Source organism: Ictidomys tridecemlineatus, chromosome 5 (assembly GCF_052094955.1).
Source record: "Ictidomys tridecemlineatus isolate mIctTri1 chromosome 5, mIctTri1.hap1, whole genome shotgun sequence".
Taxonomy (NCBI): Eukaryota; Metazoa; Chordata; class Mammalia; order Rodentia; family Sciuridae; genus Ictidomys; species Ictidomys tridecemlineatus.
In genome coordinates this window covers 151,195,909-151,223,202 of record NC_135481.1, presented here as the reverse complement: position 1 = coordinate 151,223,202, position 27,294 = coordinate 151,195,909, and the positions used below count along the sequence as shown (strand labels likewise).

The window sequence follows — 27,294 nt, the reverse complement described above, 5'->3', positions numbered from 1 at the left end:
ATCATAAAATAGAAGGAAGATGGGGGAAGATCAGTTCAGCAGCTCCAATGCCAAATGCAAGTTTCCCCAGGGGCCTCTCATGCACCCTTCTAGGCAGCTATGGAGGAGGGGCTCCACCAAGAGACAGAAGAAAAGGGGAGCCCAGGTGTCAGGGAGGAATTCCAAGGTGACAGCCAATCACTAGGGGAACACACCCTACAGGCCATGCCCAGCAGGCTGCACATGGCAAGGAGGTATAGGGACAAGTCAGTGACAATAGCACCAAGAAAATCAAGTAAAAGGACAGCTACAGACTCTAAACATAGGTACCTAATCCTATCATACCAGGGCCTGGGAAGGGTGCCTGTGGATGGGGTAACAGGGAGCCATGTCCTCATTTGCCACCACTGAAATCAAGAGATAATGCCTAAAACTGAACATCAAAAAGACCACAAGGAGCAAGACATGGAGAGAGAGAAAACTTGTAGTGTTGCTTGTGGTAGAGAAAGCAGAGGTAGGGGGAACAGCAAGGAACCTGTGTATCATAATAAAATGTGCAGAAGAACTTGGTTAAGCTTCATGTATCAATGCATATGCTGCTCTCATAATATTTTAAAAATAATTTACAAAATGGGGTGTGACATTCTTGGCACTATGGTTGGTCCTTCCTTAGAGAATTTCCTCCCTCCCTCCCTCCCTAACCTCTCTTCAGAAACTGTGGGAGGTAGCTGGCCCTAGAGTCCCCCTAAGGTATGTGGAAGTGACACCTTGTTTCCTGCTCTGGGGGAGGTGGTGGACCATCCCAAGGGAAACAGACTGGGCAGCTAGGCTTCTTCCTAACTGTGCTACCATCAAAGTACTTTTGACTACTTTTGGCAAATGCTGCTTTTGATTTCTAATATATATGTCTGAACAGCTCAACACTGACAGAAGCATTATTTTCTGGTTGCCTCCTTTTTACTTGTAACTAGTGTTACCTACAGGATGCAGATACTTGCCTCCCTTCTCCTACTGTTGTGTGTGTGTGTGTTTGCTGGGGACAGAATGCAGGGTCTAATGTATGCACAAAATATACTATACTACTCAGTTACATCCTCAGCACATTTTGCAAAGGTGGCTCCAAACTCAAAGTGTGTATGTGTGTGGCAGGGGGTGTTCTGGCTTTTAATTTCTTCATTCGGCTTACTTAGTGCCATCCTAGAATCAGAATTATACATACTGTGTTTTCATTTAAAAATGTGTAGCACTAAAATATTATGGAGAGAATGATAAAATGATTCCAGACAACTGAGCTAGGGAGATGGAAGGTAGAAGAGACAGCACCACAGGAAGGGTGAGAGGGCGTGCTGAGGATGTGGGTGGTTTGCTACATGCTTCTGTCTACCCTGGCATCTATTGTTCTCTACGCTGGAGTTCATTCCGTCTCTTGCTCTCCCAGGGCCTGCTCCCTGTGGTTTGAGGTTGGGTCAGTTGCTTCTCTGCCTGCCCTTCCAAGCAGGTCTTGTCCTGTAAGCCTGGGCCTGGTTCCCTGGGCCTGCTATCACTACACATCCACTCAGGCCCAGTTCTCCTCCCATTGCCTACATGGAAGTTTGGGAGGTCAGAGCTCAGCTGGCTCTAGGCCACACTGGGCAGGCAATACACATGCATGGCCTAACAGGAATCCTGGACCTTGGCTGTGGCTGAGTGCTACATCTGACCCCATGCTAGTACTTGGGTCCTTGAGTCTGGGGTGGTAGGTGGAGTTAGCAAGTCCCGGGATTCTGTGTGCTAGGCAGGGCCATGAGGGTGCACTATTTTCCTGGAAGCAGACTAGTTTTTGTTTGGAAGGAGAAAAATTCAAACATGAGTTGTCTTCTCCTCTAAGGCATGTGAATGCCCCAAGAATGCAGGGTCCTCCACGAGGGGCCTGCCTAGGGAGAGCCCCTCCTCCCCTATCCACATGCCTTGCCAGATCACTGTGGGAACTCTGGCCACAACCACCACAGTCCCCCTTCCCGGCAGCTATTCTTGGTCTGTGTCTCCCTTTGGGGGGGAGGATAAGGGTGGAAATGATCAGAAGCTAAAATTAGCAAATGGCAAACAATTGAGGCCAGGAATCTGAGGTCAGCTGAGGACAACAGTTTGTTCTCAGTGGCCCTGAGGTGGTTTAGCAATAAAGGGAACTGAAAATGAAAACAGATCTGGAAGCAGCCCAACCCCTGCTGGGACTAAGCCTGACACTAAGCCAGTCCCAGGTGGGCCAAGCCAGATGGCAGGGACAAGGCTCTGCCCAAGAACCCCCCAGGGTACCTCCCTTCAAGGGGAGGCTTTCTACAGTCCTGCTACAATCCTGCGGCAATACTCAAGGACACAATAGCTCCAGTCTCAGAAAACTTGAGACAGGATCTCTAAGCACTACCCTGGCCATGACTTCTTTTCCTGGGAGATCCAAGCACTGTAGTTGTAAAAGTCTCCAGTAACTGCACCATATAACCAAGGTGACAAGCCCCTGCTCTGGTTCCAGCAGACCCAGTAAAACTCCCTAAGTGACAGGCCAAGAAATCAAGCCCAAGGAGGGTCTGAGAGAGGTGCCAGTTGCATAGTTAGCAAATGGTGGCACTATTCTTGAGCATAGCTCTGTGGTTAGCTACCCATTCCCTGTCACCACAGTCCCTCTCTCTCTGGAAGGTCCACCCACAGTCTAAACAGTTTACACCCAAAGAAGGTACCAACAGAGCCCACAGCCCAGGCCACCTGCATGGCAGCTGCAGAGAGATAGGGAGAATATCCTGGCCTTGTCAAATTCCTTTATCAGGGAGCTTCTCTCCTCACACGAACTCTGAATAGTCATTATGAAAGTCTTAATGCCCAGTGGTCTTGGGGTTCTATCTGGTGAAACCCATAGGAAAGGACTTAGCTCAGCTAGGGACCTAGAAAAGATGTCCTTTCTCCTTTTGCTCCTAAGGGAACTTAGTTCAGCCTTGTGATGCCCAGGACCTGGCTCTGAAGGACAATGCTCCCATGCCTAGGAGAGAGTAGATACTCAGAGGCCCTTCCTGTGTGCTGTTTTCCTGGAAGCAGTGTGGTTTCAGTTTAAAAAGAGAAACAAATTTGCCAGGCTTGCTGTGCATGCTGTAATCCCAGTGGCTTGGGAGGCTGAGGTAGGAGGATCACCAATTCAAAGCCAGCCTCAGCAAAAGTGAGGTACTAAGCAACTCATGAGTTTCTGTCCCTAAATAAAATATAAAATAGGGATGGGGATGTGGCTCAGTGGGCGAGTGCCCCAGTACCAAAAAAAAAAAAAAAAAAAAGCAGCAGCAGCAAACTCAACAAGGGGTGTCCCTCTTCTCCTTCATGTCTATGTCCTGAGAGTACAGGGTCCTTAGTGGTAGGGAGGGGTCCCAGAGCCAGGAACCAGAACCACACTAAAACCAAAAAAAAAAATGACACTGCTAATGATACCAAATGATATAGGAGTTAATCTCAGCAGTTGCTGAGGTTGCTGGCTGACCTTGTGGCCCATGTCCAGCCCACACCTAGGTCAGACAGGGCTGGATTGGCCTGTTCTTTCTCACTGGTGCCATGAAGTCTGTGCATCCTGAGCAGGATCCCGGCTGCTGAAGGCTCAAAGATCCTGCAGGGTAAATTGTAGAGCCCAGGTATCTTTCCTTATACAATTGCCCTGGGATATGTATGCATGTAAAGGACCTCCTCAAGGACAAAATGGTTGAGAGTGGGGATGGAACCCAGCATATAGCAGCAAGCCCAGGCCAGGCCTTGCTGTGAGATAGTCTCCTGTCCCTGGATTGCAAGCTTTCAGGACCCTGGTGTCCAAGGCTGGACCACAAAACCCTCTAGACCTGATTGTTCAGAGAAGCTCATGCCATAGAATATGCTAAAGTACCTGGGTAAAAGGTAGGTCTAGGGCCCCTCTGTCATAAACTACAACAGTGACTTCTTTTCACTGCAAAATCTTTTGATATCTAATAACAACATATTCACTGCCTGCCCTGCAAGTCTCCTGCCTTACTGCTGAGTATTAGACTTATTCCACCTTTCTAGAAGGCAGATTGCCCCCAAACAGAACATTCCTTTGTTGACGCCTAGGAGTTCACACTGAAAATGAGGAGGCACACATTGCTCCAGAAGAGCAAATCACTAGAGATACCACAGCTACCTGAACTAGTGGTTTGGGTGGGGAGGTTGCAAGATGAACTGATAAAGACAAGCAGGCAACCATTGAAGATCAGGCTAGTGGGATGGGTTGTAGCACACTGGTAGAGCACTTGCCTAATAGGTGTGAGGCCCTGGGAATGTGATCATGTTAGAAAGTTAAAAATGAGAAAATTACTGATTATTTGTTTCCCACCATATTGTCTCTTGACATCTGTTTCCCAAATCATCTTAACTTAACACACTCAACTTTTATAATCAGAAATATAAGCAATTGCAAAGCATTAAAATCAGTTTTCCAAGCCAGGCACAGTGGTGCACACCTGTAATCCCAATAACTTGGGATGCTGAGGCAGGAGGATCAGAAGTTTGAGGCCAGCCTGAGTAACTTAGTGAGGTCCTAAGCAACTATGCATGACACTCTCTCAAAATAAAAAATAAAAAGGGCTGGGAATATGGCTCAGTGGTAAAGGATCCCTGGGTTCAATCCCCCAGTACCCCCCCACCCCCCAAAAGAAACCAGTTTCCCAGCAAGGCAATTTCTTGCAAGAAATAGGAATACACATCTCATCCTGTTAAAGCACCAAAAGCAAACCCATGATATAGGTTAAGTAAACATTTTCTGATGTTGACTCATGTTTTTCAGGACTTGACTCAATTTGGAATCTGCCATTAGATCCAGGGATGGTGGATGTGGGTCATCTTAAAAAGCAAGTCATTCTTGAAGAAACATCTCCACTTGGATAACTACCAAGGCTCCCTCTTGGCATTCCTTCTCATTGTCATTATCACATTCTCACAGAAGACCATGGAAAGCAAGGCTCCTTACCTATTCAAAACTGTTGTATGCCATAAGGACCCTAGGCAGTGGGTACCAGGCCTAGACTATGGTCTGGCTATGGGTACATCTCAGAGTTCAGTTGGCTTTGCTTTTTCCACTGGGCTAGGCACCTGAGGCCCATATGGAGGACTATACTCAGACCCAAGCTGCTCTGTGAATCCCTTAAGGTCTGGAAACTGAATAAAATGAGCAAGTCCTTGTCCAAGTCCCAGACTTCACTGAGAAAGTCAAGGGAGCTGGACCAGAGGCTGTCTTGTACATCAAACTGCTTTCTCTATAAACATTTGGTGGGTAAAACAAATGCAAATGACTAAGTCCTGGACATCATTTCCTCTATCCTAAACCCTGGGGGGACATAATTCCTTATCCCCTTCATCTTGATGAAGACAGAACGTAAGTGGAATATTCTTGTCTGCAACCACATACATTCCTACTTTGAGATCTGCAATAAGATCTGCTCACAGTTGTCCACCTTCCTGGCCAAAGACAGCTGTTCTGAGAACGTTCAAACCAGGCAGAGGAGAGCCCAGGACAGGTTCTACACAATAGAGCTACGTTATGACAAGTGGCCATTAAAGGACCCTGTGTCTCTGGGGGTCTGTTATACCTCTCTCTAACATTCTTCAGTTCTAAAGGCTTCATCTATCCATCCAGGATCTCTGGGTCCAGGGTGCTTAATTATCTCACTGTGACTAGGGCAAACCTTCCCCAGTTTCCTTCCTAGTCTGTAAGGTGCATATTGACTTAGAATAGAGATCACAGCTGGACATGGCAGCACATGTTTGTAATTCTAGCTACTTGAGGCTGAGGCAGGAGGATCTCAAGTTCAAGGCCAGCCTGGGCATCACAGTCTGATTCTGTCTCAAAAATAAATAAATAAACAAACAGAGGTCGCATGCTATACCTTCTAAGTCCTGGAATGGTTGAAGGCCAGGAGACTTTTTTGTAGAGCTTCATTTGATGGAGAGAGTGTATCATCCTATGAACTGTTCACAAATTCTACAAAGATTGCTCTGAGAATTTGGCCACTTCAGCAATTCTCTGAGTACATTTGCTTCAGCCAAGGACACATGGCTGATCATATTCTACCATTTAAATTTATGTGGAATTCTAGGGACATCTGAACTCAGCTGCCTTTCATTAATTCACACTCAAGTTCACACTGGCAGGAGGGGCACTGAAATCTGTGACACCACCACCCTCCTCCCCAGAGAGCCACGCAAGCCCAGAAGAAATAGACTTGAAGCCTCACTGGGGACCTCCACTCCCAAACTGCTGGCTCCTGTCTTCGTTGACCTGGTCACAGACAGAAGTGGCAAAGGCTTGACCCACACTCCTCCCGAGACATCAACCCATTTCCTCCCCAGTGTCTGTGAGGCTCTGAGAGGGCACCACCCACACACTCAGGTAGCAAGAGCCATGTAAGTATCAGAGGTAAGGTGATCAAACAGAGGCCAGGGCCTGTCTTCAGTCAGCCTATACCCACAGACTAAGGTCTAAGGTCAGCATAGAATGAGACAAGCACACTCTAGATCCCCGACTCCTTGGCATAACTACCATTCAACTGAGGGCTGTTGTGTCCACTGCTGTCTACCTGGGCACAGGCTTCCCACATGAGTGGAGATAGCTGTCATTCAATCCCCAGCTCCAGTAAACAGTACCAACATGGAAGTCTACACAGGCAGGGCACTAAGAATGCAGCATCAGCTTCCTCTCCCTAAATGGAGAGCATCATTTCCCCCATGGCCCTGAAATTCCCCAAAATGGAGTAAAAATAACAGACATGATCCTCCAAAGTCAGGGGACAAAAAAAAAAAAAAAAAAAAAAAAAAAAAACCCTTATTAGTGAGGGGAACTGGCCTACAGAGAACCCAATCCATCCCACCCCACCGTCAGTGCAATATAGTTTCAGAAAGAACACTGTGTACTCTATAGGCCAAATGTTTGTGTCTCCCCAAAATCAATACACGGAAATCCTCACCCTTAATATGATGGTATTTAGAATGTGAGGCCTTTGAAAAGTGGTTAGGTTATGAGGGTAAAGGTCCCACAATTGGGATTAGTGCCTTTAGGGAGCTGCCTCATACCTTTGTCATGTGAAAGACACAGGAAGGAGACATTACTGTCATTTTTACCAGTCAGTATCTGCAGGCAACTTGATATTGAACTTCCAGTCTCCAGAATTATAAGAAATAAATTTCTGTTGTGTACCATAGCCACCTAATCTATGATATTTTGTTATAGCAACCCAAAGTACTAAGACATGAGGCCTCCACAAATGGCCCTGGGAAACGTGAAAACCAATGCAAGCAACTGACGCTTCCAACTACAATCCAAGGTGTCAAAGCCTGGAATGCAGTCTGAATCCCAGACTCACAAAAGTGCAGTTCAGTGGATGAAGCAGACAGGCTGCACATCTGTATTATGGGACTATGCCTCGGTTGCCCAGAAGGACTTCCTGGGCTGTTCATTTCTAAGTTTTCAGTGAGAACAGGACTAAGAAATAGAACTTAGAAGGCAATATTGTGGGTGCCACTTAAGTTCTTTGAGCTGCAGTAAATCTATCACTTTCAATTAAAAAAAAAAAAGTGTGTGCTCATGTATGTGCATGTGCCTGCATAGTATTTCCCATCTGGAAGGTACTGAAGCCTGGGATGACACAGCGTGTTCTGATGTTATTTCAGTGAAAAACAGGTAAAGAGAGCAGCAGGAAGCACCTGTCACTCCTGTGTTCTTCTACTGTGGCATTTTCTCTTTTCCGAGGCCATCCTGACTAGACAGGTGAGTACAGATGCCAACTCCATGCTTGATCTATGGGAAAGTAAGGACATCTTTCCTCCCACAGTCCTGAGCAATTTACATTTTCCTCCACCAGCAAGAAAACCTGGGGATTGTGTCTTGCCTCCAACCTTCAAACATGAATGTGTCCAGAAAAAGCTGGAAAAATCCTCAAGGATGAGATCCAAGATGTGTGCACAGAGGGCCAGTACCATTCTCAAGGCTGTGCCATCCACGAGAAGACAACATCATACATTCAAGTTCTACCTAAACTCTACCATCCAGAAGCCCCACATGCAAGCCCTGGGTCTCAGAGACCAGGAGAAGACACTGAGAGGTTGAGTCCCTCATGCTGCTGCCTTGGGTCCAGCCACAGCAACACAGGTTGCTTCCATAGCCATTTCTTTCCTTGGCTTCCAAAGTCACACCGTCCCCCCTTTCCTCTATTGCAGCATCCTCCTATTCAGTCCCCACTGACCTGTGGTAGGACACCCTCATTTCCCAGAAGCCACACCGCCAAAGGAGAACACCCTCTTGTATTGTACTGACACAGTAAAGGCAACCCCTCTCTCCAGACCAGCCTTCTAAGGGCCCCTGCAGACTCACAGCTGCATGCCTAATTCTAAAGGGTTTGCCACTCCCCATTGTCACATGACCAGCCCCACTCACTCACCCCACTCAGGAAGACCCAAGGTGGCTCCTCTACCCTAGTACTCACAGCCCACCTTCCAGCAATCCTTTTCAGGGATAAGCTTGTTCCTAGCTCTGGCCAGACTCCTTTTTCCCACCTATGTGGGCAAGGATAGCACTTACAGAGATGCAATGATTCTGTGGGTCCCAGCAAAGAAGCTGGCGGCCCTGCTTTCCTCAGGTAGTCCCCAGGGTCCATGCAGAAGTCTTTTTCTCAGAAGGCTGGTGCTGCTGGCAGAGCAGTGTGGGGATGCCTGCTGATCCTGGGTGTCCAAACCAAACTCCCTGTCTAATCCCCTAGTTTCTCAAGCCCTCAAATTCTCCCTGCTGAGCTCAGCATGTGCCCTGTTACAGATCTGACCTCATCACAGCCCAGATGAAGCCCAGCAGGATGGGGTAGGGAGGGGGAACTTATCCCAGGCCTGAATCCCCTGCAGCTCACCCTTCCAATCTGCACCTCTCCTGACCCTTAGCTGCCTGCCTAGAATAGTGAGGTGGGAATGAAACCACCAATCACCTTAATGCTGACATGCAGGGGGTCCAGCAGGAGTCCTGGCCCTACTACCAAGTGTCTGGAATGTCCCTATGTAGAAACTGAAAGATTTCAAGGGCAGGTGGTATTTTCATTTCTTCTTCCAGTCAAAGATGATGCCTTTGAAACAGAAGATACAGAAATAAGCTACCATCCTGTGACAGACCAAGATTGCACTAAGAGGGGCACCCCCCACTCAGAGAAGAGGCTGAGACCCTGCGAGGGGGCAGCTAGAGGCTTTGGGACCCTGCCCTGGAAGTCCCCAAGGCCATGAGAGGCACCATCTGAGCATAAACTGCTGAAGAAGAAGAAGCTGGAGAAGAGACAGCACCATGCTGTGCCCTGGGGGCTTCCCATAGCCACTGGGCAGCCTGGGCCTGTGACTCCAGAGTGGCAGAATACTGATAATAAGAGGTGGCGATCAGGTTAGAAGGAAGCAAATCCAGGAAGAAAAAGACAAGGCTGCTGGCCAGGAGCTCAACCCCATAGCCAGGGTGAGGTGTCTGCAGAGGAACATCTGGACTTAGAGTTCTCCAGACTCAGAAATACAGAAATCAGGCAGGGAAACAGGGGGAGAGAGTAGGGGAAAGGCTGAAAGTTTCACAAAAAGGAAGAGGGTGATTTCTGGAAGTCCCAAATGGGTGCTCTTCCCAGAAACAATGTCGAGATCATTGACCACATGTTCTGTGTGGATCAGCCCTGGGTTTCTAGATGGGTGCTGTTGTACACAAATGTTCTGGACATGTGCTCCCTCTCAGCTCTCATATTTTCCCTCTGGAACAAGGAAAAGAGCACATTTATTCCCACCAGTGGCTGCAAACTATACCCTTGGGGCAGCAGAGGCCATGAATAGTAGGTGAAGGTACAGATAGAGCCTTCCCCAGCTGGGGGTCATCTGCCCTTCACAAACTGACAGGCTGAATCTGCAGAGGCACATGTTGGAACTAAGCCACTAGGCCCTGGTGTGTTCAGCATTGTGATTGGGAAGGAGTGACGGGCCCAACTGTCTCAGACTGTAGCCTCATAGTAGCAACAACTTCAGGGCCAACACTACAGTCATATAGGGTGATACCTCTTTGGGAAACTCAGGGCCCAGAAGGCAGGGGAAGGGTCACTGGCAAAGGGTCTGGGGAGGCCACAGAAGCAGCTTACTTCCTTGCTTTCTTGACTCCACCCACTCCTCCACACCCTCCTCACACCCACTCAGGAACTTCCTTTTGGTCTCAGGATGTGATCTAGTGACACTTAAAGTGGATCCCCTGGCTACTGCCTCTAGGCACAAGGCAGTCACTCAGGCCCTGATCTGCCCCACCCACAGTGCTCTCTAGGCAGACACCAGAGAAGGTGAGAGGTGAGGTACACTGGGGCAGGAACATGGGCTTCCCAGGCCCATAAAGTAACATGTGGGATGAGGCCACAGGGCAATGCCCTCACAAACAGCAAGCCCTCAAGGGAAAGAAGCATGAAGTGGGAAGAAGAGATAACAGCATGCTAGATGTTGAGCCAGATCCCTCATGACACTTGGGGAACAAGTGAAGAAACAAACCCCATGTCTGCTGTTCCACACTGTCCACTGATATACCACAAATGCAGCTTTACACAGCCAGGTCCAGTGTATGCTATTGGTCAGGCCAGCCCCACCTCCAAACTCAGTGCTATAACTTTGACCTTGGCCACTTTCCTTCTCCTTTGGGGAGTCCAAGGCTTCTGCCCAGGCTGTGAGTCCAGATTCTGCTGCTTTCAGGCTGGTGAGCCTACCCTGTTCTCTAACTAGGATCTCATCACTGCTTCCTCCTGCCCAACCCAAGAAGCCCAGAGCCAATCTCGACCTGTTCAAAGGCTAGAAGGCCATGGTGGCACTCCTGTGAGGAGCCAGAAGAGGATCAGAACCTACAGCCTCAAAAGCTCCTGCCCCAGACCTCAACACTGGGGTACACTGGGGCAGAAGCCCCATTCCTGGCATAGCCCAAGGATTAGACTGAACCTTTCAAAAGAACTGTGGCCGGAATGCCTGGGATGACCATCGGGTACAGGCTGGGACTTTGGTCTCTTTTGGTTACCTGGCCCTACTCCACTCAGCTGGCGGCCTCCTTTTCGATATGGGGGAGGGCGTGGAGGGAGGACCCTTCACTAGCTTCAGACTACCCAGCACCCTCTCCTCAAGGTAAGCAGAGAAAGCCTGGGCAGCACTCAGCCATAGTCAGGGCCCTCCTGCTCTTATTTCTGCCTGTCCTATAGGTGGTCCCCAGCTTTGTTCTGCATTGCATTCCATGAGGTTTTGTTAAAATAAAGATCCTACTACTTTCAGGGGAAAAAAAAATCTGCGGACCCCAGATTATATTCTCTATACTGTTAGAACAAGCCTTGTGTAGGCCACACTGGGAGGGTGTGGAATGAGGCCTAGGCCCAAACCCATCCCACTGAAAAGAGAGAGAGAGGGCCCTTAGCTGACCTAGCTCAGCTTCTAAATGGGTGACACTTCCTGTCATGGGTCTGGCCACCAGCCAGGACACCAAGAAGGCAAGTCTAAATCATGGGTACAAGACTAATGGGAGGTAGTTGGGTAAGTGATGGTGTGTGTGTGTCCCAGGAGTCAGGGAGCATCTCCCTGGGACAGTCATCCCTGACAACCAGACCACTTGTGTACAAGTACTCTATTTGCAGACTGCTGACCAGCCCATGAGGCTCTGTGGCTTGCTTGCCTCTGCTAGCACGGCACCAATGCGCATTCTCACAAGGAGGAGGAACACTAAATACACAAAGACATGCAGGTGAATGCAGGTGGGGTGGGCAAGAGACCTCTCCCCAAGGAAGAAATATTTGAGTGGGCGGGTCTGGGGATATGGCTCAAGCGGTAGCACACTCGCCTGGCATGCGTGAGGCCTGGGTTCGAGCCTCAGCACCACATACAAACAAAGATGTTGTGTCCGCTGAGAACTAAAAAATAAATATTAAAAAAAATATATTTAAGTGGGACAATCCTATGCCTGCCCCTGGCCTCAATACTGCAAGGGCAGGAGCCTTGTTGTCACCTTCCTGAGTCTATTCAGGAACCTGGGCCAGCTAACTGTGCACTGAAGCCTAAGGTGCCCTTAGGCCACCCACCTCAAATCTTCCCAAAGAGGACTTCCTGTCTGTCAGAATGTCCCTAATCTAGGACCTAGGTCTGCTAGCCAGATCTCAGTAGTTTAAACAGAAACATTTTCCAGGTCATTTTCTGTGTGTGGAAATCATTTCCTAACATGAAATCAGTTTGAGTTACTATAGCCCAGAGTACTGCCTGCATAGGTGGGCAAATGATCCTTACCAGGGCCGGTCAGAACACAGACCCCACCTGTTGGTCCTCCCAGAAGGCTAGACACCCTCATTAGCTTCCTTTTCTTCTCCCTGCAGGTGAGTAGCCTGGAGGCAGTCTCTCTCTCATCTCCAGAGGTTGAGGCCTGGGATGGTATGTGGCCTGGGACAGTGCACAGGCAGGTGCAATAGGCTCTTTGGGAGACTGAATCCATCCTACATGTCTCTGCTCCAACAGCCTCCAGCCTTGCCACCACAGGTCTTGTCACTGCTTCTTCCAGGATGGTGACAAGCAGATGCCTAAGTGGCAAATCCTATGCAGAGGTGCAGGACAGTCCCCACCCCGGCCCAGGGGCTGGTCACAACCAATGAGCTCAGAGCTGAAGAGGGAAGAGGCCCACTCAAGATCACACAGACAGGGCACAGATATGGCACATGAATCTCAGTGTGTCCTCTGCTGTCTCTGCAAAGAGGCCTGGACAACAGGGAAAGACAAAGAAACTTCAGCCCCAGAAAGAACCCCCTACCACCACCCAGCAAGTGGGCTCTGTGGGATGGCACATTTATAGGTATCCTCTAGAACAAACATGCAGGGAGAGAGAAAGGAAGCCATGCTCTTACTTACAGTCATTCAAAATATTCACCTCAGACCACACAGGAAGCATTTTGTTGCCAAATGCTTTCATATGAAGATGATAAGAAAGCAAGAAAGGGGTAAGAAACTTGTTCACAGCTGAAAGTCAGCCTCAAGAATGCTTCCTTGCTTCACTGTAGGAAACAATTCTCATATTTACAAACACAGAGTTGCTATCCCCAAAAAGAGAAAAGGAAAAAAAAAAATCCACAGATGGCCCAAAGCTCACAAAAGCAATCACTTCTGTAAACAAGAAGTAGAATGCCTGCTGAAACCAGAGAAGCCCTGGCAAGACATAAAAACAGTGAAAGTAGGTCCTAGTGGGATTCCCTAGGCTGCACATGTAAGATACTCTGAGAGCAGAAGTGAGTGAGCTCTACTCCCAGGGCTCCTCTAGAGTGGTCACATGATGCAATTCTTTCGGCAAATAGGCCTTCTGTTGAAGAAGGGCCATAAGTACAAAACCTGTCATAGTGCCTATGTCTCAAGAGGAGAGGCAGGGCTCCTGCAGGTGCTAGTCTCCGTTGCCTAAGACTACTCAAAGCATACTGGGACTCAAAAAGTCCTTCTGCTTGGGTGGGACTTGTGCTAGCAGGACTAGCACAGACACCTGTCACTGAAACTGCCCAGACTACTGATGGAGGAGTCTTATCCTGTCAGTACTTTGGCTTGACCAGAACTGCTCTGGTGACCAAGGACCAAATCTTTCCCTTGAGGTTTTATTTCAGCTGCTTCTGCTAATTTGAGTCCAGACAGGTACAAAACAGGTACTGGGAGGGCTTGGTTACCTGGTAACAAAGGAGGCTCACCTGATAAAGGGCCACTACTCCCTAATCTGAGCATAGATCAATACCCAGCAACAATGGGATGATCGTGAAACCTTGCAGTCTGTACCATTTTTCTACAGCTGGGTCCTGGTTCATTTCCTGGCATCCTTGAGATGGGTACCTTATGGATACAGAAGCTGAGGCTGTGCACCTAAGACCACCCCATGCTCCATGCCACAGAACAGCTGTGGGTGGGCAGGTTCTGGGCAGGCAGTAAGGATCCTTAGGCACCACCCAGAATCTACTTCATAAAAATAATTCTGAATCATGTCTCTTTTCAAAAGGACAAGCAGCAAAACTGTTCATCCAGGTACCTGTGAATAATATTGTAGGACATGAAATTCTGCTCTTGCAGATTAAACACACAAACACAGCCTTGCCACAAACCCCATGCTCCTGGATGTCTTGTCTATGTTCTCATGTGTTCCTCAAAGGTCAGCATGACCAGACAAACCCACTTTACTAATGAAAACCCGGTGCTGGGCTCTGCCTGTTCCAACTCCAAAGCCAAGCATTCTCATCAATATGTCATAATTTCTCTCTTTTTAAAAAACAAGGCATAAGCAGACAAAAAAAAAAAGATCTTTCTCTGATACAAATAAAACACTAAGAGACTCCTAAAAAAAAGTTTCTAAAACAAAACATCTATGGAGTCAAACTGCCACATGGTTGGCCAGGAAGAGAGATGCAGCAATGATGTAGGGCTCAAAGTCCAAAGCACAAACTGTTAGACCTTGCAAACAACACAGAGGCGCTAGGCACTTGGATATCTCACAAAATTCCCATGTGTAATACTCTTCAATACCAGGTCGATATACTCTTTATATAAAATAAAGTTCTTCATGCATCCCTGAAAGGGGTTATGTTAACAGGACTGTTTGTGCCCTACAAAGAAAGAATGATGAGAAGGCTGTTCAGTGTCCAGGTGAGGAAGACTGCTCAGGGGAGGGGGCACTAATTTGGTATTCCACCCAGGTGTTGGGCACCAGGCTGAGGGACAACTGCCCAGGACTCAGTGGGGAAAACTGGAGAGAGGCTGGGAAGCTCAAAGTGCAGAAAAGCACTTTAGAATACATCAGGGATGTATTCTAAAATAAATACAGCAAAATCTAAACATTTCCTTGAGTGCTGGGTTGGTGGGCCCTAACCCCATGGCAACTGGAACGACCCTGCTGCAGGGAGATACTTTCCTGTAGATCCGTGCCTACAAATTAGTCATGAGAGCTGGGATAAAGGATCCATGAGGCAGCCCAGTCCACTCTGGCATGAATGGGCAGTGTCAAGGGACTCAAAAGGCCCTGTACAACCATCATGAGGACGGGACCCTAAAAAGAGACCTAGAAGTAGTAGCTTTGCAGAATAGCTCACAGGACACATTACCCAACTGGATCACTTGGATCAGCTCTAGGGATAAAATGAATGAAAACACTTCTTGTAGACTTACCTTGGCTCCTTGCTAAGGCAGGTGACTGACTCTATATGAGGTACTTTGCAGTTAGGCAGAGCAGGAAAGCCCAGGCAGACACAAGGTAAAGGTCCAGGTCTATGCAAGAACCTGCTACTGAGTCCCTGCCACTGCCCAAGGCATTTCCATCAGGGTATCCCACCAAGAGTACAAGCAAGGAGGACATGGGCCCAGATATAGCCTACTCAGGCTGCCAGCATGAGCAGTTATAGTTCAACAGCAAACAGAAATGTCACCTGTACCAAGCTGTAAAAAAAGTTCCCATCTTGACCTCCAGAGAGGGCCTGGCACTGGGTGGAGAGGGCACTCCTTGGGCTCAGACAGACTTCTTGGTCTGGTCTGATTATTTCTAGAAGCTTCACTTAGGGGCATCTGAACATTCTAAGAGAAAAGAAGCAGCTCCCCAAAATTTTCCATGGAATTAATTGGCCTCAAAGCCAATAAAATTCTGATGTGGCGTTTACGTAAGCGCTCCTAGTCCCTGGACCTTGGCCAGCACTGTCTGGCCTATGGCCCTGCCAGCTGTCGGAGGGGTACTCTGTGCTGCCCCCACCCTACCTCAACACTGCCAAAAAAAAGTCAATGAAGCACTGAAATGTTCCTCCTATAAAGGGAATATAAATGTTTATTAAGAAATTATAGGAACCAGGTCAAGCATTTTGCTATCTTAGTCATACCAGCTAATTAAAAAAAAATCAAAATAGAAACCCATCCTAGAAACTTGAGACAATGAGAACTTCTCTAGCCACAAGCACTTGGAGCCTTGCCTCAGCTCGGTTGTCAAGGCAACCCAGTGTTTACCTCCAGTTCTGCTGTGTAGGAGGACCCTGACTACAACCAGGAACAGCCAACCAAGCCACCTCCTCCCAACATCCCATGGGATCAGTGCTAGGGTGTCCCCATAGGGCGGAAGGAGGAAGCTGCAGCTTCCCCTGCAGGGTCTCCTAGGCAAAGCTGTCCACAGCACCAAAGAGGGGCACCTACATCCTCTCTCCTCCAACCCCTGCAGCCCTTTCCCCACCAGCTTGTCTTGAGGGCTAGAAAGCTCTGAAGGCAGATGAGAAACAGCTCAGATCCCAGGGAACAAGAAAGAGGTGAAGAAAGGAAGGGCCCAGGCTGAATCCTCAGCTGAGCAGCTAAAGAGCTCAGGTCTCATACATTCTCTGGGTCAGGCCAGGCCCCCATACCAGGCCACTGGGCTCCTTGATCTGTGAAGGAGGAACAGAAAAATAGGGAGCAATACTGTTGGATTCGGCTCTAGGGTCCTTCTCCACCTTCAAGGCTGGTCCTGCCTGAAGAGCCATGGTGGGCTCCCTCCTGCCCTGCTACTGCGGGGTATCAGCCTTTCAGTAAAGCAGCTCTACTGAGGTTCATATTGCTGTAGCAACAATCATTCCTACTGGGCAGCCTGCACACCTGGCCAGATATCTTAGAACTGGCTTTTGGTCAAAAGAACAACTATCCTGAATGTTAGGTTACATGGTTGATCACATGCATACATGTATGCACACATACATATGTGTACATAAACATACATGCATATGCATATACAGGCATAGGCATACACGCACGCATGCACACACACACACACACACACACACACACACACACACACCTATCTTCCAAGATCCCTGGCTCATAATTCAGAGCTGGGAGGAAGATCAGGAAAATAAAGATTGATGCTTTTAAAAAGCTAAAGAAGAGTAAACTTTAAAATGGCACAACTTGTCTGAAGCAAAACACCCAGTTCGTCACTAGGATGGCTTCAAATCAGAACCTGTCAGTAGCCAATGCTGAATATTCCGCAAGACCCTAAGGTCTGACAGTAATTTAGGACAACCAGCTCAGCTTGCAACATAGTAGCATGATGCTCATAACAGTGAACACTCATAGGGGCCTGCCTCCTTCAGCCAGACCCATCACATAGGGGACACAGCATAAAAAAATCAAACCACATTTAAGCCTTGACAAAAGGTGACATCCTGCATAGCCACTTAGACTCAACCAGAGAATGTCCTGGTGCCTTAGGCCAAGCAGCAGTCATTTTTAGAAAAAAGCAACTGTCATGCATCCAGACAAATGGGTGGACTCTGGAAAAGAAATAAAACCGGAGGAACTTGGCCTCACCATGCTGGGCTGTAGGGGGCTAGTGTCCCTTAGGACCTTCAGGTGCTGCACTAAGTACCTCCTTCTCTCACCATGCCATTTGCGATAGGAGACAAACAGAAGCTGATAAACAAGCATGAGGAGAATCCTTCTGAGATTGGAGACCTAAGCATGGGATGGTGGAACCTGAGGAGACATGATAACCACCAGTGACCAATAGGCAAACCAGACAAGGCTGTCAGGGTGAAGACAAGAGCAGTGCATCAAGAATACCTGATGGGCCAAGTGCATAGACCAAGACAATGGAGAGTCTACCAAAGAACCAGACTGCTGTCACTTTTACACATTTCATAAGATTCACATAACTGGCAACTATGTAATTAGCTCATATTTATTATCTCTTGTTTAAAGAATATGTGTGGGGTTTGTGGTTGGAAAGATGCCCAGGCATACCCCTGGTGCCTAGCCCCAGCTCTCAGACCCTCAACAGAATCCAGACAGAATTGAACAGGTCACCTAGCTAAGGGTCCAGGGGAACCCTCCTGGTACCTTCAGGCCAATGACCTGCTGGGTCTGAGCCATCTGGCCTCTCATCCTGGAGGACCAAGGAGCCGGCCTGAGACTCACACATCTCTTTTCTGTTTCCACTTTCTCAATACTTCATTGCAGAGCCCCTGTTTTTGCTCTGCCATTAACTTTTAACTTCTACCTCTAGTCCTAAATCAAGTTCCCTTTATTCTGTTTCTTTTTAGTGAGCATTTACACATAAAAGAGAGTTAAGAACAATGAAAAGGCTCAGAGAAGGAATTTATGGGAGGAGGGCATTCCTGGTTATGTCCTAGATCCTGCAAATACTCAGGTGTGGCCTGAGGAAAATGATTCGTATATCTCCTTAAGCCACCTCTCCAGAGAGGACATGCTACCAAATCCATAGATTGAACCCATCCCCAGCAAGGATTCTAGCCCCTAAGAAGAGCAGGCAACCTGCCCTGACATCTCAGAAGTGAGATGGGAAGTCCTACATATGAAACTGCAAGTCCTCCAAAGTCCCAAAGGGTGATAAACCTTAGGGACACCACTGTGTTCATGGGCTCTCCTTACTATGGGAGGAATTCTGGACTATGGAAGAGCTCATATTCACAAGGGATAACAACTATGGGTCCTCCAAAAAGGATTGAGGTCAGATCAATCCTGACCACTTGTTAGACTTGCTCAAGTCATCATCTCACTGATCCCTCCCATGTCTGTGTAGTAGACCTGAGTAGAAGGCAGCATGGACCTATTTCACCCTCTTGCCATTGCCAGGCTTCCTTCCAACTGGCCCTTGTTCACAGGAGATGGACATGCAACAGATCTCTCCCTTTAGAAGTCCCCGAGACAGGAGTCCAGGGCAGGAAGCTCTTCGGCAAGTGACTTTTTGGGGGGTGGGGGTGGGTTGTAATGATAATGTTGGAACGTAGGAACTTGGTGCATGTTATGCAAGCACTCTATCACTCAGTAACGCCCCTAACTCCGGTGAATGACTTTTAATTTCAGGCCCCTATGTCTTGCAAAGCTCTTCCACAATGCATCCTGGGATACAGTTCCAAGGAGATAAGCCTGTGCCCAGTGCCCAGGGACCTAGGGTCACTCACTCATGTAAAGCAGGCCATGCCCCTGTGGTAGCTGCATAGGGACATTTAGTCTGAGGCATGAAGCCTCAGCTCTTTTCCGAACAGGTCACCTTGGGACAGACTGGCTGATGGCCACAGATTGTGGCCAAGTTCCTGGTTAGCAAGTGTTTTTGTGTGATGAACTTCAAAAAAGGAGAACAATAAACAGACACACACACCCCACACACAAAAATAAATAAATAAATAACTTGGGGATGTGTGCCCTTGGTTTCATTTGTCCAGAACAATATTGCTAAGAACCAGAGTGCCATGTTGTGCCCACCTATCCACCACACACACATAATGCTCAATGGCAAGTAGTGTTGAGGGTACAGCCCTGATCAGGAGGGAAACTGGTCAGGGTGGGAGACAGAACAAAAGCCAAGTAACAAAAAACAGTATGGGAATTAGGGGCCAGGAGTTTGGGTGGAGCAGATGAACAGCCTCTACCAAGGTCCTAGTTTCAACTGAGGAAACTCTGTGCCTCTGTCCAACACCCTAACTCATTAATAGCTGTCAACAGTCTCTGAGGTTTCAGGTGGACTCTAGAACCTAAATTGGACTAGAAATCAGAAGATCTACAAATGTCACCATGTTCTGGGTCAGGATGCATGATTCAGACACAACAATGAACAGGGCACCACATTTATATATACATGGAGACGGATGTGTATACACATGTAAAAACATATATGCATGTGCATATGTGTGTGGACAAAGTCACAGCAGTAGGCTTGGTTAAGGATTTCTTGTGTCTTTTTTTCCTAAATAAATGTATTTCTTAGTTGTAGTTGGACACAATACCTTTATTTTATTTATTTATTTTTATGTGATGCTGAGGATCAAATGCAGGACTCTGCACACGCTAGGTGAGTGCTCTACCGCTGAGCCACAACCCCAGCCCTCTTATGTCTTCTAACAAGTTCCTATTGTTTAATCCCTGCCAAAAAAGCTAAAATGTTTAAGTCTCCACTATATATACCCAGAACAGTGACCACAGCTTTCCAAACTCTGTGCGTCCTGCCCTGGAGACTGTATCAGCAGCTTTCTACACCACCCCAACCCTGGTCACACAGCACAGCATTTATTTGGAGCCACCAAGCTGGAGAGAAATCTATTCTCACTTTAAGAGGGAGCTGATTTCTCAAGAAAATAACTCCATTTGTAATTGCAAAATTAAGAAAAACAGGCTGAGGTGTGTGAACTCAGATCTATACTTGTTTTTTCTTGAAAGCATGTAAAGACTCACTAGGACTTAAGGGTGTTAGTGACAGCAAGAACTGCACAAGCCCTAGAAATAGGATGAGTCAAGGCACAGTGGGCTGACCAAGAACACAATGCCAACCACCTTTAGAACAGGCTATCAATACCACCTGGAAACACCTTTAAAAATAAATTAAGGTGTCTTATTTGAGGAAGGGAATGCCAAAGCCTCTATCACCTTGTCCTTAGACTATAAAAAAGACTTCCAAAGCAGAACTCCAAAATGTCAACACCTGTACAGTCAAGAAATTGGAAAACAACGCAGAGACCAACCAGGTATATGGAAGGGCGTGACTAAAGATCAACAAGTACACACCTGCCCCTCCAAAAGGCTGTAATACAATTACCAAGAGGAAAATGTCCCTGCGAGGACCTGGTGAACACCACCTTAACCATGTGATCCAGCTGGCTCCTACCCCAGCTACATTGCAGTGGAAATGCCCAACATTATCTGTATCCTATTGGTGGCCCAAAATTATTTAAGCAGCACCTAAACATGAGGAAAACAATCGCATCTAACCAGATTGTGGAATGTTCTACAGGTCAACTGGCTTCAATCCTTAAAATGTCAATGCAAGAACCAACCAAAAGATGTACTATTCTAGATTCAAGGAAACTAAAGAGATAGGATGACCACACACAATGTGGATTCTGGATCCCCTATGGAACATTTGGGAGACTCATTTGGGAAACTGAATACAGTCTATACATCAAATAATACGTTAGAGAAAAAAGAGAGAAAGGGAGGAAGAAAAGGAGAAATGTGTGACAAAACATTAATGGACAAAACTAGGGGAAGAGTATGTGCATGATCACTGTAATACACCCTTGTCATTTCAGAAACAGTAAAAACTTGTGGGGGAACAATGTTCTGGGGGACACATAGCCTTCTAATACTAGGGAAGGGAACTTGCTTACCTGCATCACCAGGAATGCAGGTCCAGAGACAGTGGCAAAGGGTATGGTAGGCACACTGAAACTTAGGCACACAGCTGTCCAGATGCAAACCCTAATTCCACCCTCACTTGCTGTGTGACTTTGGGAATGTTTCTTAACCTATCTGAGCCTTATTTTCCTTATTTGAAAATTAGTAATAATATCAGTGTCTGCCTCCTAGGGCCCTTTTGAAGATTAAGTAACTTCATAAACTAATGAAGTCAGAACAATATCTGCCACTACCAAGCAGTCTGGAAGTCTTAGATATGATTGTGAATGCTGAGTGGACCATTCTAGAAGGTTTTTTTTTTTTTTAAAGAACAATTTTAAACTGCCTTCTTAAAGCACAAACCAGACACACTTTACAGAGTGCTGGTATCTCAAAATCGCTGTTAGAAATGTCACTTATTACAGAGTTGCTAAGGCAGGCTTCAGGGACTACTGAAAGAAGGAACAACATATTTGACAGGGCCCCACATTTGTCCTGAAATTATGTTTGGTGGGGTCTCTTCAGTTATAAAGTTAAATGCACACACATATGAGCACACATAACTTAGTAACTTACTGGGTTTGTTTCTCCCCTTACCTTGGGTGGCTATCAATATATTTCATCCTTTTCCTTTTGACTTGCTACATCTAAGATCCAAGTAATCAACAGGATGAAAGCTATGTATAACCTGCAGTAGAGTGTTTCGGGCAGACTATTTTCTAGTGTTTAAACATCTGTGTGGATACACATGTGTAAATCTATTAAGATCTGAAAGGGGCTGCACCAGCATCGGGTAGAGGTGGTTAGTAGGGGAAGGAGCAGGCTCAAACATTCTCTCCACAGCTCCTGCACTATTTGAGGAGTTTCACTAAGGAGGCCTGATTGAAGCCTGGGGCAGTGGAGGTGCCAGAGGTAGGAGCCACTGGCCTGGGCACATCCCTGGACAAAGCAGTAGCCATTAATAAGCCTGGTTTTGCCTGGGTAAAGGAGATCCCACACAGTCTCCCTTTACTCTGACAGGCTGTACCAGACACTTGCATCAGGGAGCACCTGTGAGAAACACAGCCAGCAGTGTGTTTGGAAACAGACTCCAAGGCCAAAGTGCACTTGGAGAAGAGGCCAAAAAACCCTGCCCCAAGAATCTCACTCAGGATCCAATCCCTGCTTCAGTGAGTAAGGATAAATTTTATTTTATTTTTTTTAAAAAACATTTCTTTAGAGAGAGAGAGAGAGAATTTTAATATTTATTTTATCTTTTAGTTTTCGGTGGACACAACATCTTTGTTTGTATGTGGTGCTGAGGATCGAACCCGGGCCACATGCATGCCAGGCGAGCACGCTACCGCTTGAGCCACATCCCCAGCCCCAAGGATAAATTTTAAACTAAAGATTATTGGAAATGCTGAAAGAATACAATCTTACTTATGGGAATCCCAATCCCAAACAAGGGCAGTGACCATAAGCATCACTCAAGGTCTGCAGGTGAACAGCTGGGCCCACATACCCACTTTTCTTATGGAGCCCTAGAGCTCCTGAATGGCCCAGTTTAGGCAGAATGCAAGAGGATATTTTGGCTCCCAGTGCTTGGGGAGAAAACAGGGCACAGAGTCCCTTGGAAAACAAGTCTTTATGGGAACAAATACGTAGGAATGTATTTAGAGTGCTGCCAAGAAAGCCTGAGTGGCCATTCTACTAGCGGCCCACTGGGCCCCACCTGAAGATAAGCTGGAATCTCCAGATGCAGGACACAGCTGGTTCAGACAGGGACTATTTGCTCTCAAGAGGGCCCCAGCCTGCCCTGATCTTCTGGAAGTCCTCTTTTCCACACCAAAACCCTTCAGTCTCCAGAAAATCTGCACCTCATCTTGCTACTCCCCAAAGTTAGACTTAGTAAATTTCCCAAATCTGGATTGAGAAGTTCCAATTACATAAACAAGTGGTTTGAGCAGCAAAGAGGTTTGTTTTACTATGCATTTGCTTTAACATCAACAATTACCTAAATGTGACAGAGGGTTAATGGTCCACAGGATGACTATCAGGGAAGTGGCAAAGGGAGAGAACACTCCCACACAGCTAACTAAGAAGGGCAATCTTTGCAAGCAGCTCTTCAGGGGTCAGGATGGGAGGGCAGAGTAGAGCAAAGCCCTGGCATAAGGATGGCAGGTCCCCACCACCACCACCACAAATAAAGGCTGACCCTTGCAATTCCCACAGGGTTTCTCTCTCTCTCTCTCTCTCTCTCTCTCTCTCTCTCTCTCTCTCTCTCTCTCTCTCTCTCTCATACACACACACACACACACACACACACACACACACACCCCACCTTATTTCTCCAAGGACTTTCCAGGTGATAAGCATAGATCTCACCAAGCCACAAGGTCTAGAAACCCCTTCCTGATCAAAGAGCTGCTGCCTACTTCCTTAGCTAAGGTGGTTTTAATATTCAACCCTGCCATGTAATCACTATGGGTCCTGGGAGGAAGGATCCTAATGAAGTAGAAAATGCAGCAAGACCTGAGCCACTGCCTGCAGAGACTCCCCAGAATACTTCTGATGGCCCACAAACCAAACCACAGCCACCTCTAAGTCAGGGTCTATCTGGAAACCTGGCAACTCAGTCACCCCCTGGGGCCATCCCTGCTGACTTCTCCCTTATGTGTCCTACACCAGTCTCCTTCCACCAGCAAGCTCCCCTTCTATGCCTATGAAAGCCAGTTATTGCATGCTCTGTACCCCCACCCAAGCAGGGGCTTGGGTTTCCCAGAGATGCCCTGCATCACAGGCAGGTGCTTAGGATGTGCAACTCTCATAATCACATTCACCTGGGGTACGAAATAAATACAGTTTCCAGCTATGGTGTACTAAGTAGTTCAGCTTCTGCGGCTTAGAATCTGTGCTATTTCAAATTCCCGCCCTCATGAGGGGTCCAGGTGCCTGCATTCACCTATAGGTGGAGCCTCACTCTGATCTCAGCACACATGAAGTACAGAGAGGGTTCCCCCCTTTAAAGAATAGACTTTGTTGCAAGCACTCAAAGAGGGTTGCTTCTGCCAATCTTGCGTTTCCAGAAACTATAGGAAAGGGCCCTCATCCCACTGCGGGAGACGCAAGTCCCCAGCACTCCGGGCTCCACACCTCTCTCTAGCCTAGACGTCTGCTCACCCGAAGAGGGGGCGACCCTATCAGGAAAACATCCCGGGGCTGAAGCCCTTACCGCCCCGCCCACCCCTCCTTCACCCTGGGCTAGTCAAAAAGCCAGCTACCTGGTGCTGCCGGGTTTTAGGCCGCGGATAAAAGAGGCTGCAGAAGGATTTCCAGGATTTCCCAATCATTAAGTTCCCCGCCCAGCACTGGCCTCATACCCCACCCCTCGGGTAGACCTTAACCACCGCCACGCCCCAAGTGTTGCTCCCATCCCTCCCTCTAGAGTCCCCTGCTTTCAGAACCTAGTTTGGCCCCTCCCCCACGGCCACACCCACCGTCGTGGCTGCGTTCCCAAGCTGAACTGAGAGCCCCGCCCCACCCCGGACCCACACACAATTAATTCTGACCCGAATGCCTAGAAAAGGCTCCACGTTCACCCTCCACCGCAGAATCAACCACGTGGTTCGGGGAAGGCTGCAGCGAGGGGCTAGGACCGGGAGCGCAGTCTCCGAAGGGAAGTCGTTAAGAGATACACCAACCCCTACACCTGCAGATCTCGGGCCGCTCAATTCCCAATATACCAAGAGAAAAGGGCCTCCAGCTCTGGGGTCTTGAAGACCGCAGGGTTTTTGTTTGCTTTACTGTTTAATCAGCATGTGAACTACATAAAAAAATGCACAACCCTTGGTAACAAGGTAACGGTATTAAGTATTCAAGCTGTGAACCTGCCTCAAAAATGGAAGAGTTAAGTGCCAGAGGAATTCACGTGAGTTCAGGGAAACAATCTTTAAAACAAACCGGGGGAAGGGAGTTGCTATCCATTAAATGGTTGTCTTTGTGTTACAAAGAAACGAAAAGGGGGTTAAACAAACAACAAACTTTCACAGCGGAATCTACTACAAAGTAGCAGGCCCGAGCGATGGGAAATACTCCCCTGGGGTAGGTGGCGGCGAAAGGCCGTTCGCGGACCCCCCCCCAGCTGCGGGCTCTGGCCTCCAGTCCTCCGGCAGGTGCCGCGTGCCCGCCGCACCCGGTCACCAGCAGGTGAGAACTGAGCTGAGTACAGGCGGCGCAGACCGACGGACCGCGGGCAGGGCGCTTCTTTCCAGAGAAAGCGTCGCGGGGCCGAGTAACCCCCCTCTGGCCCAGCGCGCCCCCGCTAGCCGGATGGGCGGGTGCTCCCACAAAGAGCCGCGGGCGGGGAACAGCTAACCGGGACCGCCCCCCGCGTCGGCCAGTGCAGCCGCGGGCTCTGGTTACGACAAATTAAACCTTAGAACGCTGGAAAAATTACAGGAAGAGGAGAGCGAAGAATGTGCCGAGTGGCTAAAGGGAACCCTGTCCCCGCGTGAACTTCACCCAACGCGCGCCTGGGCCGGTCCCCTTTCCCCTCCCCAGCGCGTGCCCGGTGGGCGGGGGAGGGGAGTACGAAGACCAGTAAAATACTACCCTCCCTCAGCTCCCAGGCGCCCCGGCTGCCCATCCACCAGAGCGACGCCTATAGCCCCCACCCAATCCGTGCGCACCTGCCCGCGTCGCCCCTAGGCCTGGGCGGGGTCGCCGCCCCCGGCCCAGATGACGACATCCACCCCCGTGGCCCCGCCCGAGAGAGCCTGGGAGGGGGCGTGCCCGGCGGGGGCGCGGTCCCCGGGCGGGCGCCGGCTCCAAGAACCCGGACCGCCTCACGCGGCGCGCGAAGCCGGCCGCAGGACTGAGAGGCGAGGGAAGGGGCGAGGCCCCGATCGTCCTCCGCCCGACCGTTCCCCGCGCCCAGCCCTCCCCTCGCGCCCCGCGGGCAGCTCCGGGGGCGTGGTTGGACCGCCCGCGCCGTCCCCTGTCCGCGCGCTCTGGGCGCTGGGCCGCCCCACTGACCTGTGTGAGTTCTCAGGTGCGCCTTGAGGTGCGAAGATTTCCCATAAACTTTCTCACAGCCAGCGTAGTGGCACTTGTGCTTTCTCTGCGGGGACTCGAGGTCGGCGCGACTTCGGCCCCGCCGGCCCCTTTGTCTGAGGCCGGACTCGCCGCTCCCCGCGGGTCCTGGCTCCCGCTCGGGATCTAGTCCCGCCTCGGGCTCGCTCCAAGCGGGGCTGGGGGGCGCGGCTGCCGCACCTTCTCCGCCGGGGGAGACGGGTTCGGAAGCAGGCGGCGGCGCGGGTGGCGCGGGCGGCAGTCGGCAGGGGGTCCTCGCCTTCCGGGCAGCAGCACCCTCTCTGCGCTCCGCTGGGGCGGGCGCTGGCGCTTGTTGGTTGAGGTCCGCTAGGATCCGCGCCACCACGAAGAGCGAGGCGCTGTCCTTGCCGTCGCGGCGCTCCTCAACGCGGGGCAGTGCGGGGGTGGCGGCGGCGGCCGCGCCCTCGGGCCGGGACTCCGGCCCCTCCCGCGGTCCGTGCACGACTGCGCGGCTGGACATGGACACGAGGCACTCGGCGGCGAAGTGGTCCACATAGGCGGCGGCTGCCATGCTGCGGGCTCCGGCCGGCGGGCGGGCGGCAGTGCTAGTCTCTACGAGTCGTCAGCCGCGCATCCGCACCCACGGCCTCCGGAGAGCAGGCGGGGGGCGGGGGCGCGGCGCGCCCTCTCCTCCGGCTGGGCTGGGCTAGGCTGGGCGCGCAGCCGCCTCTGCCGTCACCCGCGCGGCTCCGCGTCCGCCCGACCCGGCACCGGGGAGTGAGCGCATGGGGGGCGTGGGCGAGTAGGGTCCCAGCGCGGCGTCAGGGGCGGCCTGTCCTAAGGATGTCGAGTGGCGATGTTAGGGACGACCGCGTCAAGTCGCGGGCACAGCTTCGCCGCGCATTGTGGCAGGCGGGACAGCCGCCGTGCGCGCCGCAGCTCGGTGTGGGCGGCCCGGCCTCGGGGGTGGGCGGGGCTGGGGCCACATCTGGACCCGACGTCAGCCCCCAGCCACATCCTGGCGGCGCAGGTTACAGGCGGCAGCGGCCGCAGGGAGCTGCGCGCGCGGAGGGGGCGGGGAGCCTGGGGCGCGCACCGGCGGGGCCGAGCGGTCGCGCG

The 27,294-nt window shown here is 49.6% G+C and overlaps 1 protein-coding gene across 1 annotated transcript in view; it reads right to left on the bottom strand.

Moving 5' to 3' along the window:
- Nucleotides 1-27,250, bottom strand: part of Klf13 (KLF transcription factor 13) — a 47,832-nt gene extending 20,582 nt beyond the window's left edge. Inside the window, exon 1 of the mRNA XM_005320057.5 lies at nucleotides 26,158-27,250. Coding sequence (XP_005320114.1) covers nucleotides 26,158-26,746 — 589 coding nt within the window. The 5' untranslated portion in view covers nucleotides 26,747-27,250. The remainder of the gene's footprint in view (nucleotides 1-26,157) is intronic.
- Nucleotides 27,251-27,294: the final 44 nt, after the last annotated feature.